The following is a 15,692-nucleotide window of genomic DNA, read 5'->3' as shown; positions in this document are numbered from 1 at the left end:
TTGTTTGTCAATGGCTCACACCCCATCTGTCTGTCAAGTGATGATGTGTTGTGCTGCGTAGAGGAATCAGTGGCATGTGGTTATAGATTTTGGAGACAAAATAAGGACACACACTCAAGAATATGTGTTTAAGATGAGGTCAAACAAGTTTTACTTTAAACTGTTCCAGATAAAACCGAAATATAAGTTCTAAATAATATACTTTAAGAAGTAATAAATAATTAAAATAACTGGCAATTGTACTTGTATATCATCATATTCCTAATTAAAACAACAACATAATTGTGCTGGAGATGAAAATACAAACAGCTTTTTAATATAATAAATATTTTACCATACCATGCTTGCACCAAAACACCATCTGTGTCAGAATACAGAACCTCTCAATATGAAGTCAACAGAAGCATATATTTCTGGCAATACGGATGTCTGACAATGAAATACTGCATACTTTATGTTTAAATGTTGTACAATTAATTGCCACAACAAATTGTATTCAGCCTTCTCTGCTGTTGAATGAATCACAGCCTACGATAATGATCAACAGAAAAAAGTGGAACATCTCCACAAATGTATTTATGAGAAATTATTTTGTGCTGTGAAACACCACAATAACTGAACCTGATTAACTGGAATTACATAATGCCCACAGGGTGCGGTATTAGTGTGATATCAATCATCAGTCACATGCAAAAAAGTTGCATTTAAGCAACAACATTCAACCCAACAACACAGGCTTCTGATCAGAACAGAAGCTATGTTGAGACAGTTATTAAAGTTCGGGAATTACTCTATTTTTAAATTATATTTGTATGGGTTTGTTTTTGGCTGCGGATGCATCAGCCATGTACAGAGGTGCCAAGAATGGTTTGACCTTTAAATTAGTAATGTGCACTATATGCTGAAGGAAACAATACATTGCATACTGCATACTGGTAGCACAGTCTTTGTGTGTGCTGTGTGGTTGTGAGCTACATAGTATGACTGTAGAGAGTGAGAGGAAGTGTGTGTGCGGAGGTGCGGCTCATTAGGCCCAGTGGGTGATGGCAGCAGGTTGGCAGCTGTGGTGATTTCGTTAACCTTTACCTCAGGGCAGGAGGGAGGACAGACACACTAAGACGTTTCAACCCAAGCTGAACAATCAAACAACACATCCTTCCGCCAACCTGCAATGCTAATTTCCTATCTGTGCTGTTTTTCTGTGGCTAAAATGAACGACCACAAAGTAATTTCCTGTGGTGAAAATTAAAGTGAGTAATTTTATTAGATATCTGCTCTGTACCTAAATGTCAAACATTTTCATCATTTTTCCTCTATAAAATGAAGAAGCACTCAATTTATTTCTGATAATTTGTGTGCCATTTCCACGAACCAGTATGTTGTTACCCAGCATATTATATTACCCAGAAAACCCCACAATATTAGAGCTTCTCAAAACATCCTTTACCCCACATTTTTTCCTTTCATTTTTGCCTCCCCACTCTGTTTTCCTTTAGAACACTAATTTATTGTATTAAGAATAGAAGATTGAGCAGAAGCAGATCCAGCAAAGCCAGCAAAACCTTATTGTATTTCGTTGGAGTTTGACTTTTTTTTCTTCTTCTTTTTAAATTTCTACAGCTTGGTGTCTGGATTTTTAATGCAGAAATTAAGAAAAGAAGTGGATGGAAACAATTTGCCATCTTTCCTTAGAAAACACCTTACCTTAGGGGGTGACTGCTGCTGCTGTTGCTGCTGCTGCTGCTGCTGTGGACCCTGCTTGTTGGTGGCAGGCTGTGCGTGCTGAGGATGTTGATGATGGTGAGGATGGAGGGCCTGTGATGAAGAGTGGTGCCCTTGCAAGGGTCTTAGCGCACGTGGGATGAACTCTGGGGCCAGTGGGTTGAGGACGTAGGTCTTCTTGAGCTCCAGGGCCTCCAGCTGAGCCTTGATCTGCTCAAAGGTGATGCCATGAAGGCTCGAGTTTTCATGGCAGATGGAGATAAAGTGCTCCCAGAATTTTCTGGAAAGGGGAAATAAGAAAAAACAACAGATGGAGACAAGTTTTACTTCTGTTCTCCTTTATCTCTCCTTGTTTAGACTGAGTGTTTCATGGATCATTTTGTTGAATTTTTCCTGCTGGCAGTGTAACAAATTACTCCTTGGAGGCTGAATATAAAAGGCCAAATCTGTTTAAAACAAACTCTGAAAAAAGCAGGTGTAAAGACCAGAGAGGAGAGAAGAATGAAGAAATAGAAAATCAGCAGAAGATGGAGCACACCAAAGGGAAATAAAATTAAAACCAGGAGGCAAACAGTGCCTAGTAGAGTAGCAGGACTGCAAGCATGAAAAGAACAAAGGGCACAACAATCTCTCAGTGGCAATTATGATAACATGGAAATTGAAAGAAATATTTAACGTGTTTTTAGTATTATATTTATTGATCCTCATACAGGAGTGGGTGGAGACCCACAATATTAGTGTGCTAACATTTGTACTGTGCCATTACTTAGCATGATAAATTATAGCAATAGCATGCCAAGGTCTTTAAATGTAAAATGTGCACTTACAGTCATTAACATGTGGAGGCTCAGGTCGTTTGCATGTCAACACTACACTGTCCAGAGTATTTGCTGTTTTACTTAGAGTATAGATAGAGTAGTACCTGCAGCTTATTGCAAGGTTTATTCACTTTGAGAAACTAATCGACAAAACAGAAATCAGCAACAATCAAAAAAGATTTAGTAATGACCTTTAGTTACACCCTAACTCACCTAAGCTACTCCCTATTGACTGTATCTTAACACTTCCTTCAGCTACTTCACTGACCAGGACCTCTGGCTTCTAAGAGGAAGGTCAGCGTTGGGCAAACAATGTATTCGTTTTGGACACACCACTTTAATTGCTGTGTCTCTGCAGGCTGACATTTTCGAACAACCACAGCAGCAAAGGACCTGACATGTTGCAATGACTAGCAGACAAAACTGACAGTTGCTATGGAGATTGGAGGTGGGGAACGTGTGGAGATAGGCTGAAGAAATCAAATAGAGAAAGAAATCAGCCAATGGCAACCTCTAATAGCTTTATGAAACTACAGTGATCGCAACCAACAGCTCAGTATATGGAAGAAAACAGGTGTCCACATAGAAACTGAACTGGTCAAAAATTCAAGAACAAACTTTGATTACCTGGGACTTCCCTTATGTCATGTCATGTGATTTTTACACTTTACAACTCGCTATAACATACCTACATCATAAGATATCTAGTAATATGCAATACAATAATAAATCACAAATAACAAAGGTTATTTGTGAAGTTTTTGTTGTTCCTATTGGCTGGTCCTGTAAATGTACCTCATTACAAAAACATTATTTATTATAACTACACTTTAAGCATAAAGATCTGCTGTGTCATGGTACTGAAGGCTTTAGTCAAAAATGCTCATATTTACCTGCAGCGCCCAACGGAGCACAGTGCGATGGGGTCTCCCACGACTGCAACCAGAGATTGGGCTCTGGTAATGGCCGTGTTGAGTAGCTTGTAATTGGAGAGAAAGCCATAGTCAAGGTCCTCTGTTGAGTCCTCAACTAGCTGTTCTTTACGCTTGATGGCCGTCTGCTTGTGCTTGCAGGTATGCCGTGTCCGCACCGTGCTGAGGAACAGCACCCGGAACTGTTTACCTGCAAACAAATTGTGTATTATGACCTAAGTATTCTGAGAAGTGCTACACAAGTCAAACATAATATCAAAAGAAGCAAAGACTGTTAAATAAATGTTCTATTCATCTTTTCTATTAATTTAGAAACACAAGAAAGATTCAGATTAGTTTATGATTGACAGACTTGAGGCACAGGGTTCTTTTGACTAAAAAATAAGCAAAATTGCATTGATTGAAAACTAAACTGATGGGCGAACTTAATTTCTCCATTAGCTTCTATGACATTTGACATTAGTGGAAACTGAACCCACTTTTTAAGCTAGTTGTTTTGTACTAGCTTGTTGCAGAAAATAAAAGAAAGGATTCAAATCACTAGAGTTAACTGAACAGAAAACAATAGTAATAATTTCATCTTCTTATGGCTGATAGATAACATAAGCAAACATCATCTAAATGTATGGTATATTCAAATTCTAATCACTAACTGTTGTACAGTTTTCCTGTGTGTGTGTCCACACGCTTCATATGTGATTAATGAGGGAGTTAATTAACCATGCAAAGCAGCTGGATGCAATAAGAGGGATCTACATGGGACTGACACAGAGGAGAAGCAGCCCTCACTCCTTCTAGTGGTACTTGATGATCTGAAGGGCAACACAAACACTGATAACTGCAGTGGGAGATAGTGGGGATTAGTCTTTGGGGTAATGGAGCTCTACATTTTTTACTGTAGAGACACACAAATTATCTCACTCACAGAAACATGCGAGACAAGTTTCATGGAGAAATATTAATGAGACCTTTGGGGAGTAAGGCTTATTTTGAAATCTCAAAATATTAATATACTGATACATTGTTGTAGTCTGAGTGTTTAGGCCAGTGACTTCACACATATAGATGCATATTGTGATACACAGCATGCCTCTAATGATAAGTGATTTTTCTTACCTTGGACATTGAGCACTCTTTCCACGCTGACCTCATGCATTCTCTTCTTTCTTAGCTCAGCACGAATGCGGAACACCTGGTCAGCATATGGTGACACCACGCCAATGCTGCCCTCGTCCAGCTTCCCCCAGGCCACTGGCCACTTCTTGCGCAGCTCCTCCACCCGCTCCACAATCTCAAATACCTGAGAAGATAGAGGAGCAACATGACAGAGAAAAGAAACAGTGAGGCTCAAATGCAAGGTCTCTTCACACCATGATCCCTACATGAGCACAAAAAGGCAACAGGAGGGGACAAAATATTTGCAGAACAAAGGAGGCTTGAGGTGCTGTATGGCACTGAGGCATCAAAATGAGCCCAAAAAATACGAAGCTATGGCTTCATCTTTTATTGCAGACATGCACTACATCATCATACACTGATAACTGAAAAATACATCAGTCACAGAGTCCAACTTTTTGGTTGTCTAACCAATAGGTTAAATATCACAGTTGCAGTTCCAACCGATTTGAGATGCTGCTAAACTGACTACTTGAGAGTTTAGGAGAGCTTTAAAATCTACTGTAAATAATCACTTAATTTAGCTACAGCAGTGCACCAAATCCTATCTTTGTGAAGCTTACAATTTTCAGATTTTGATGAGACTGTACAACATAGTTGAACTGACAAATTTTGAACATTATAAGCGCACTGTATGGTGATTCTGAATTTATGTCCACTGTATTTTTTGAAACAAATATTACAAAGATAGTCCATCACCCTCATTAGCTCCTATTCACTGATGTTATCACTTCTACCTTGTCAAAAGTATCACAATCGTAAAGAGAAGGTAGGAGGCATCATTTAACCAAGTTCCTGTAGGTGTGCTTTAGAGGAACTTTTGAGTCTCCTGTTAGCCCTTCCTAGTTTTAACATTAGCCCTGACATTAGGTATTAAAGTAAGAATTGGTATTTTGAATCCCTATTGTTTTTTTGTCATGAGCAGGTTTTAAATTCCTGCTCAGAGCTTTGGCATCCTGCTGGAGGCTTTGAACTGTCATGAAAATATTGTCTTCTGCTTGACGCTAAGCCCATCAAAGACACTTCCACAAGACAAACAAACGGACACGCTTTTGTCAAAGCATTTCAATTCCGCAAGATTATGATAATGTTGCTAATGGTTTGACATGGGTGCTGTATCAAAGAGACCAGTGGTAATTCATTTGGCATTGCTGACAGTTTGGGAGCAAAATCAAGAAGCATCCATGTTTAATTGGTTAGAACATGTCAGCAGAGGGTCAGGGGTCGGAGACAGCAAATGACCAAAACAAAAGTTAGTCTGCAGAGGGACCAATCAAAGGCTAGGACTGTCAGTGAATCATGCATCTTGAGTGTCAAATGTAGCTCTTGGTTGGCCTCCTAACTAAGTTTATGGATTTCATCTTCAATTATAATTAAAAGACAGCAGGCGTTCCTATTTATGGTGATGAGACAGAATAAACAATGTTGATCAGTTTTGCTTTTGAATTCAGTCAACCACACTCAACTGAATAATCTAAATTAAATTTCACTGTAATCAAATCCTTGAATTATTCATATCAAACTGAGGTTTACAGCTGAACAACCATGCGTAATTTGAAAGTTAGAATACTTAAGAATTTAAACCATTTCACACATTAACACACACATAAAACTTGTTAAAATCAAACTGATTTGCTGTGGCAAAAAAATTGAATTCTTTCTCAATGTGTGTCAAATTTGTGTTTTTGTGGTACACCAGTGATCACTCATGTCTTCTGAAAATGTTGACGTTTATTTGATTTCATTATTTAACACAAGGTTTCTGGAGTGGTGATTAGGCAATCGTCAATATTTTCTGATTGTTTTAGATGATCAACACTGGCTCAATTACAGCTTAGCTGTCACTTTGTCACAGTGGTGCATTACATACATACACTCACCGAGCACTTTATTAGGAACAGTGCAATGAATAAAGTCATGCAGATACAGGTCAGGAGCTTCAGTTAATGGTCACATCAAACATCAGAATAGGGAAAAAATATGATCTTTGTGACTTTAACCGTGGCATGATTGTTGGTGCCAGACGGCACTGGTTTGAGTGTTTCAGGAACTGCTGATCTCCTGGGATTTTCACACATAGCAGTGTCTAGAGTTTTTACTCAGAATAGTGCGAAAGACAAAAAACATTCAGTGAGCGGCAGTTCTGCAGATGGTAACACCTTGTTGGTGAGAGACGTCAGAGGAGAATGGTCACACTGGTTGGAGCTGACAGAAAGGCTAGTCATTCATGGTATGAATGCCACCTATCTGAGTAAAGTTACTGACAAAGTGCATCCCTTTATGGTCACAATTTACTATCTTCTAATGGCTGCTTCCAGCATGATAATGCACCACATCACAAAGCAAAATTTGTCTCAAACTGAATTCATGAACATGACAATGAGTTCAGTGAACTTCAGTGGCCTCCCTAGTCACCAGAACTGAATCTAGTAGTAGAACGGGACGTAGTAGAACGGGAGATTGGCAGCATGAATGTGCAGCTGACATCTGCAGAAATGATGTGATGCACTCATGTCAAAATGGAGCAGAATCTTAAAGGAATGTTTGCAGCATCTTATGGAATCCATGTCGCAAAGAAAACAGGCTGTTTTGTGCTCTACTCAGAATTAATTATGTGTTCCTTATAAAGTGCTCGGACACAAGGATAGACGCAAGAGCAATAAATGCAGCTTGAAGATGACAGCATGTTCTCAGGTGGATTTGACAGGAAAAAATAATCAATAACAACTTCTCAATGTGTGAGAAATAGGAGGTGTAACTAGCATAAATGGAAGCCCTGGATATCCTCAGTCAGATCATGTAGTAGTAACAACATGATTGCCAGCCAAGAGTTAGTTTTAGTTGTTAAATATTTCATCATCAGAATTTGAGAGTTTTCCCAATGTTAATTTCTCTCATACTCCAAAGAGTGAAGCATTTGCTTACATCAGACTAAATACAGTGCATGTATCACCACAAATAAATTAAATTAAACTAAATCAGTGAACAGGAGTAGCTGATACTGATTAACTTCATAATGATCATGTTTTTATGCTTGGACCACTGAATGGAACAAGGGTATTCTCTATTAGGTTTCATTCTAAATGTAAAACATGTATTTAGGGAGTTAGTAGCAGATTACCACTGGAGACTTTGTGGGATTTTTATACAACTCATAAATACATTTGCCTCACAGCATATGACTGGAAATTGCCAAATTTAAACAACACAGGTGCTGATCTAATTTAAGATGTTGGTATTATCAAGTTATAGCAAGTCTAACCTGTTTTACAATACCATGTTGTTTGCAATTGCATTTCCTCAATTATGAATTTTCTATTCATTAATTCATTTATTTAAAAGTTACTATTTGACAGATTTCATAAGTACTAATAACATTCAGCCAAAAACTTGAGTTTTATGACTAATTGTCGTGATCAGGTTTAACAGCAGAACAACACCACAAATTATTACTTCCATTCTATTAGCAAACTCATAATTCTGCAACTATCTGAGACTACACTGGCAAACTGCCAGTCTGTTTTTTTGTACTGAAAAGATATGTGTTAGTGTTTACTTAAATCTTTTTTTGCTTTGTCTGTGTACGTTTGCAATAATCTTCTAACCCATACCTCCGCGTTGTTGTAATAGGCAGTGCTGTTCTTCTCCTGGACATCTTCTCCTCTGGCTGTGAAGAAGGTCAGAGGGTAGAAGTCCTTATGGGAGGGCTGCTTCCCACTTGCCATTAACTTCCCATCATAAAATAACTCTGATGTGTAGCTGTAGGAAGAGGAGAGGAGAGGAGGAGGGTAAAAGAAAGGAAATGTAAATATGAGAATGGGGAATGTTTTTGACAGGACATTTATCAGAAATTATTGACATTTTAAGCCAAAGAAAACAGATAATATTTGATGGTTGGGCAAGTCCGAGGATGTCCATTTGGAAATTTTTTTCTGATGGATTCTCATTAACCAACCATTAACCGATTAAAATCTATGTTTTAGAATAGACGAGTAGCTATAATCCATTGAAAAATACCTAAACAGAGGTTTAAGTGGCAGGAATGACCCAGTGTCTAAATTGAACACACACACGCACACGCACAGAAGCCCCTCCCATCAGATCATCCCACAAGGTGATGGTCCTTTCAACTTCATTGTTGCAAAAGAAGCGAACACCAGGACTGCATAAAGAGCTCTGCATTTTAAATTCATGAGGTTATTATAAAGATCAAATCTACCTGTGATTAAAAAAGAGCAGAGGAGCAGAAAAGATTCTTGACTGGCGCAGAGAAATGTGCTTTTGATGTGAACAGTCGGACTACTGCTTGCACAACAGAGTCAGACTGGCATTAAACCTTAAAATGAAATAAACAGGCCTACCTCAGTCCTCAGCATAGGAGACAGCTTGTCTACTGGTTTTTATTCAGAAATAGCAACATGTTGACATACTGTGGGGTTATTCTAGTGCACAGTCTGTTAACTGTCAGACCCGCAGCTGGGATTACCTGCTCAGATTGTACGGATGTCCTTGGATATTTTACTGTTTACCTGATAGTATTAATCGATCATAATTCTTATTGTCATTTAATGGTCAAGTGGTGAACAGCCATAGACCTGAATATCATTTTGTACACATTTTCCTGCAACATAACCTTTCATAATTGAGATCTGTATGATCTTGAACAAAGTTTGAAGTGGGGAAATGACCAGCACTTGCTCAAATAGCTTGGTAATGATGTGCTACATCCCATGAAAACACAAACATGTTTAATGTCAAAGAATGATTATGGATACAATGTGTGTGCAACCAGCAAATCATAATGAGTTAAAGTTGAACTGCAGAACCTGACAATTTACATTTACAACTTCAAGTATTATTATTTTTTATTCTTAGCGCTCTACTTTTGTTGTAGCAGAATTTCACCCAGCAGCAGGGTTGGTACCCAAAACTTGTTTCCAAATTAGTGCCGAATCCAAGTACTTGGTACCCGTAAAAAATTGGTAAAGTTGTCTTAGACTTATGAAACTCTACTGTATGTAGCTATCTGCCAGGACCTGTGTATGTAACTACATCACATGTCAAACATAAGAGTGTGTCACACTCACAGGAGGAGGTAAAAGAGAGAGGGAGAGAGGAGAAGAAGTGGAGGACAGAACGCAGTGTGAATGTGGTCGTATTTAGGCTCCAGTTCAGGCTGAAGACACTCTAAAAAATATCCATCTTTGTTAACTGTATCGTGCCTCTGAAAATAAATCCATCTCTGCAGCTGTCCACCCTTCCATCTTTATCCACGTGTTTTACTTTAATACTTTTATCACTGCAAATTACAGTCTGCACAAGCAGCCTGTGTATAGTATTTCCTCACTCAACAGAGAGTTAATTATATATTGCATGCACTCTTTCGCTCAGGCTCTCTGCCCTTCTCCATTTGTCACTGCTCCACACACACATACACACAAACATAGAGATGCCCAGCAATACCACATGTCCTCTCTCTGTGTGTATGTTTGCTCTAGATTGATCTTTATCCATTTACTTTGTGAATATTCCCATCCTTTTTTTTAATCATTTTGGAATCGAAACAAGGAATCGATAGGAACTGGAATGGATGGCACTTCTTGTCTCGCAAAAAAAGGAGATGGAGAACATTTTTTGTTTTGAGGATAACCCTTTCTTTGAGTCTAACATAAATTCCATCTGGACTTCCCAGATCATATTTCATCTTCTCACCAGTGCCTGTAGCACCACGCCCACAGCATTGCAGCCCCTTGTGTTGTTTTGTCATAGGGCTATTGTCTGCATGTACGCCGCCTTTATAACCCCTCTTTCCTCTCTGGAAAACCCATGTGTGTCAACTCCTCTCCTCTATTGCTATTCTGTATTCTTTTCCCTTTCTGACTCCTTTCTCCCACCACCTCTTCTCTCTAGTATCTCATCTTTCCTCCATCTTTTCAGCCTCTACTCCCACGGTTTTGGCACAAGGCGTTGGGGGCTCACACCTACTTGATGATAGCTTCATGGGAGCGGTAGTTTTCACACAGGAGGATGCGACAGGGAAATTCCGGGGGGTAGTGCTCATACAGACGGTCCAGCAGTGACACGTGCAGGTTACGCTCCCGCGCAAACTCACTGTACACAAATGGACTGAGCTGCAAATCAAGGGAAAGAAAATTGAGGAAGAGAAAGAGGCAGGGAGGGAGAGATGGAAAGCAAAGTTAGTTACAAAGCATGTCACAGGTACTTGACCATTTTCTCAGACTATTACCTTTTCAGCCTATTCAACTGTGAATTTCAGTTTGGTATACTGAATCTAATAAGTCTAACAAAGCAGTGCCAAGTTGTGTTTTATCCCTCTGTGACTTGCAAGTTCTTCCATCTGGTGTCTTTGATGCATTAAAGAAAGGGAATAACTTTGAGTCGCAGTGATTGCATTGGAATTTGCTTGCAGTGATTTGACAGCAGTTTGAAAACAAATTCAATTTTGTTTGGAGTATCTATATGCACAAACCACTCTAAGTTACAGATCTGCTCCAATATGGCAAGCCACAGCAGAATAGCTTTTGATTGATACCAAACCACCAGTAGTATCTGATTCCTCTTCTTTTGGAAGCAATATCAAAAGGTTGACTGTTTGTGATTGAATTGAGCAAAAATCCATTTATTTGAAATAGCCAAGGCAACTTTAGTGTGTTATTTTCCTCTGGTCCGACAGTAGTGAGGATGATTTACAACCATCTTCCCAAAGCGCTTTGATTCAAATGAGGTTACACATTTTCAAAATTGCACATGCCCACACAAAAATGCAGACTCATTTACCTTTTCTCTTCTGACCACTGCCATGTACAAGACAGTAATTTATCTGAAGCTTAAATCTTAATTCAAGCCCGCCAGTGAGAGAGGATCAGCTAGCTTAATAGGGCCCCACACAGTCAGTGAGAAAGCAAACGATCAATAGGGCCCTTAGCCTTCATTGACAATTGAGCTGCCTCTTCCACTCCTGAATGAAGGAGGTAAACTGTTGTTGTGGGAGCAAAAGGGAGATGAAGAAATATAAACTGCAACATCCTTCCATGGAGGAAAGCGTGAGACAAGGTGATTGAGAATGAGAGAGATGGATACATAGGTGACCATTGTATTTTAAGTCCGATTTTCTTTGCTCCAAGAAGTGGTAGAAAGTAATTTAAGCAATTACTGCATGGCAGACTCTTGCCTTCTCTTCATCCACTGCCTACTGGTAATCCTGTGCACTGTCTAAAAACCAGGAGAGGAGGAAATAAGGGTTTAATTCCTTACGTTGGTAGAAAGCTTGAGTGACGCAAGTTTATGTCTAAGTTATCTTTGGTTGAGGTGGTCTACAGTGGCTATTGTCTGTTCTTTTGTATTGTAAGTTGGATAAAGTCTAATCCACAGCAAAGCACAAAAGGATCGACTTTCTGCTGCTGTGCTGCATCCCTTCTTCTATGTATTTATTTTGGTTAGTCTTCAAACATCTGAGACAATGAACCCAAGACCCTATGATGTGCATTGACATTATCCTGTGATTCACAGATAAGCAAAACAATGCGGCAGTTTTTTTTCGTTTCACTGGAGAAACCTGCAGCTTCTGCACAGTGAAAATTGAAACTAGATATTTTGTCACTGCCCTTGTTGACTCTGTTTACTTACCTGCATATGGTCCCCAGCAAGCACGATGCGGGTGGTCTTGCTAGCTAGAGCAAAAGGCATGATGGTTTCACACTCCATGGCCTGGGCTGCTTCATCCAGCAGGATATGAGTGAACAACCCTGCCAAAACATATGGGACACGAACATCAATTTAGCTCATATTACTTCTAATACAGTAGGGTCCACAAGTCTGAGACCACATCCACTTAAATGGAAAAGCCGTCTCAGACATTAGGACCCTACTGTATATGGTCACTATGAACAGTTGTAAAAATTGCACACTTTACTCACATTTAAGTATCCTGCTGATAACATACATGAGAAGCCTTTTTATCAAAGTTTACTGAAGGATTTATTTTAAAATATATGCACCAAAAGAGCAAACCCAATTTAGAACAATCCCTGTAAAAATTAAGTCAAAGAAACTATGTAAAAGGGTCCTGGGAAAGAAGTGACAAAACAAAAACAAACTTAAATGTGTTGAGCTGAACCAGCACTCAGAGCTGGAACGTGTAGCTATCCATAGCCCTTCTTAATCTTTAGGACAATACAGGTCTAACTGATGACTCATAAAAGGGCAAAAGATTGGTAATTACTGAAATGTGAGTTTATAAATAGTTTCCTTATCTATAACGATTCCATCGATTTGATATTGCTTGAAACCAGCAGCTATCCTTCGAGCAGATCTGACTACGTTTATTATCTATCATGAACCCACCAAGTAAGTATCTCCTTATGACATTTCAACATAGCGTGTAGTGTTAGTGTCTACAGAGCTTAACATTTATTTAAACTATGGCCTCTCAGCAACAATAGTTATCCAAGGTTTTGGAAAGCAAATGTTTGGGGGCAAAGACAAAGAACTTTATAAAAAACTGTGTCACCTGTAACCTGTCATTCAGTGGCATTCAGATACTGCAGTGACACAAAGCTAGAAATCATTTGACAATATACTGCTTAGATTTAATTTATGCCACTGTGATTTAGAAAGAAATCCTTTCAAATTCATATACAAAACATTAATATGTTGTCAAAATGAACCAAGTCAAATCAAAGCCCAGCTAATCTAGTTGAATCAGATGATTCTTACCAATAACCCGATATATCATTTTGCATAATAATTTTGTTTACCAGGAGCATTAAAACCATGTAACTGTCACTAATGTGCCATTCTCTCACTTTTTCCTATTCCTCTTTTAACCAGCCCTACAAACTAAAGGCAGGGTTTTGTGGACGTTTTGAAAGGGATGAAACAGTAGCCTAACCCTGATTTAAAACGCTCAAATGGTGCTCGGCAGTATGAAGGGAGGGGATGAAACGGCATGGCAAATGAGCGCTGGAGCAGGGAGCAGGGAAGAGAGAGCCTGAATAACAACCAGCAAACAGCCTCTGAAGCCCAAACACTATTTCCACAGGAAACTATATGCAGATATGAAATGTGACGATTGGAAATAACAAAATAAACTGTGACTGTCAAGGGGTAAACAAACAACAGAAACATGGGCTGGCAAGGAAAGAGGTGGAGCAGTTTGACTGGTGGCAAAATTCACTCTTTAGTATCTGCCTTTGAACAAATGCCTGCAAAATGTATTGATTTTTTTCCCCCAACTATAAAGCCTCAAAACACTGTTCTCTCTGAACTGTATCTGCAACTCACTGAAGCAAAGGCTGGATCTGTTCCCCCACTGTGGTCCTGATAAAAATGTATACACTTTGTTACAATGGCCAATGTTTCCATGTACATATTTGCAGAATGTGTATAATTTGGTTTATCTATTAGAGCTTATGAAGTGGGAAACGCCCTTTCAGAGTGATGTACCAAACAAAAGTGTACATGCACGGATGGGGGAAAAATGTCTCTGGGAATTCTTACAGCAGACTAAATATGGTTACATTCCATCCTTTTCAATTATGTAATGATCTCCTCTACGATAATGAGCTGTTGGGCGGCAAAGAAAGTCTGCTCGATGTCCGAGAGGTCACTTATTCCAAAGACGCAGTGTAGTACACAATTATGCACATGAGTAATCTCTGAATCACAGGCATGGACTTAAAATCATGCACTTGAGTAATCACTCAATAGTGTGTATACAGGATGAATGAGCAGTTAAGTTGCACAGATCTTTACTGTGTTGAGAGCAATGAAATGCTGGTGGGAGTATTATTTCAAACAGGGCAGTTGAAGCTTGCATAGAGCTCTTTATTTTTTCACTGTGTTGCTCAACAATGCAGCCATGGGGACTTCATGTAAATGTGCAACCCCTTATATCACATTGTTAATTATTGAGGCCAGCCAATTTTGTTGACCTCTCCTATAAATTGTAGTCAACAGCACCCCTGCTGCATCCTGCCTACTTGCTCTTTTACTTCGATCCACATGAATACATAAGGGCCAAATAACGCTCACAAATGATGTACATGGGTCATTACAAATGGGAATGTTTCCCCAGGCAGGGAGGCAGAGATTAGGAGGGAGGCAAGAGGGAGGCAGACATGGTCTTTATGAGCACCAAGCAGACAAACGGGCAGACATGAAGGAACACGGTGCTTAATGCTTCACCTGGAACACAGCTGCCAGCCTTGGGGAACCTATCTCTAAACCAGGGGTCCAAATTACATTTCTGTAGCTGCTATCTGTCACTGGACTAATAATGGTGTTTAAATTTGACAAAACAGTGGTAAGAGAAAGAAGGAGGGAGGGATAATAAAGCAGAGGTGAAAGAGATCAGAGGCACAGTGTTGCAGAAGTGATTTGGGGGAGAGATGACTGTTAATAATAAATGGCAGCTCCTTCACCTCACACACCCAGTCTCTCACATTCTCCCTTTCACAGTCTCTTTCTACCCTTTTCAAACTGTAACAGTGACTTGGAAAATCTGTGATGTGTGAATGTGAAAGGGGGTATGCAGGTAACTCTATCCCATAAAACATTTGAAAGCTTTGTCAAACTGTCTAATCTCACAAAAAAATTATTTCCCAAAGCTGACGGTAACATGATTTCTTATATCGTTATTGGATGTATTTTGGTGCCGGCCACACAATGTGAACCCATTAGGAACCAACTTAATTTCAGATAGTACCAATCCCTTATTGACTATAGTATGAGCTATAGTTCTGAACCTTTATCACCAGGCTGAAAGGTCCAGTAGCCTCCAGACATAACATATTATATTCAGCTAAGCCCTGGTCTGCTGGGAAGTGAAAATATGGCATCAACTTGAAAAATGTCTCTCCTGTACCTTCAAATTGGTTCATTTACACCATTTTGTTTTCAGGGTGGTTTACTTAACAAATTTAATTTCCTTGTGCTTAAGAAATAATGATTAAATGTGGCATTCATTATAGGTAATTGTATTACAGTCCTGTGACTGTCCAATTACAGGGATGTAGTCGATTCT

At 39.3% G+C, this 15,692-nt stretch overlaps 1 protein-coding gene across 1 annotated transcript in view; it reads right to left on the bottom strand.

The window, feature by feature from the left end:
- The window catches only part of helz (helicase with zinc finger), a 59,321-nt gene that overhangs the window by 14,395 nt on the left and 29,234 nt on the right, over positions 1 to 15,692 (bottom strand). The window contains exons 19-24 of the mRNA XM_056373104.1: positions 12,296 to 12,414; positions 10,634 to 10,779; positions 8,260 to 8,407; positions 4,589 to 4,772; positions 3,434 to 3,662; positions 1,705 to 2,002 (exon numbers count right to left, since the gene is read on the bottom strand). Of these exons, the coding sequence (XP_056229079.1) occupies positions 1,705 to 2,002; positions 3,434 to 3,662; positions 4,589 to 4,772; positions 8,260 to 8,407; positions 10,634 to 10,779; positions 12,296 to 12,414 (1,124 nt within the window). The remainder of the gene's footprint in view (positions 1 to 1,704; positions 2,003 to 3,433; positions 3,663 to 4,588; positions 4,773 to 8,259; positions 8,408 to 10,633; positions 10,780 to 12,295; positions 12,415 to 15,692) is intronic.

Source organism: Seriola aureovittata, chromosome 3 (assembly GCF_021018895.1).
Source record: "Seriola aureovittata isolate HTS-2021-v1 ecotype China chromosome 3, ASM2101889v1, whole genome shotgun sequence".
In the NCBI taxonomy this organism is placed as follows: Eukaryota; Metazoa; Chordata; class Actinopteri; order Carangiformes; family Carangidae; genus Seriola; species Seriola aureovittata.
Note: the sequence above shows the minus strand (reverse complement) of the source record. Positions and strands in the feature narration are given on the sequence as shown.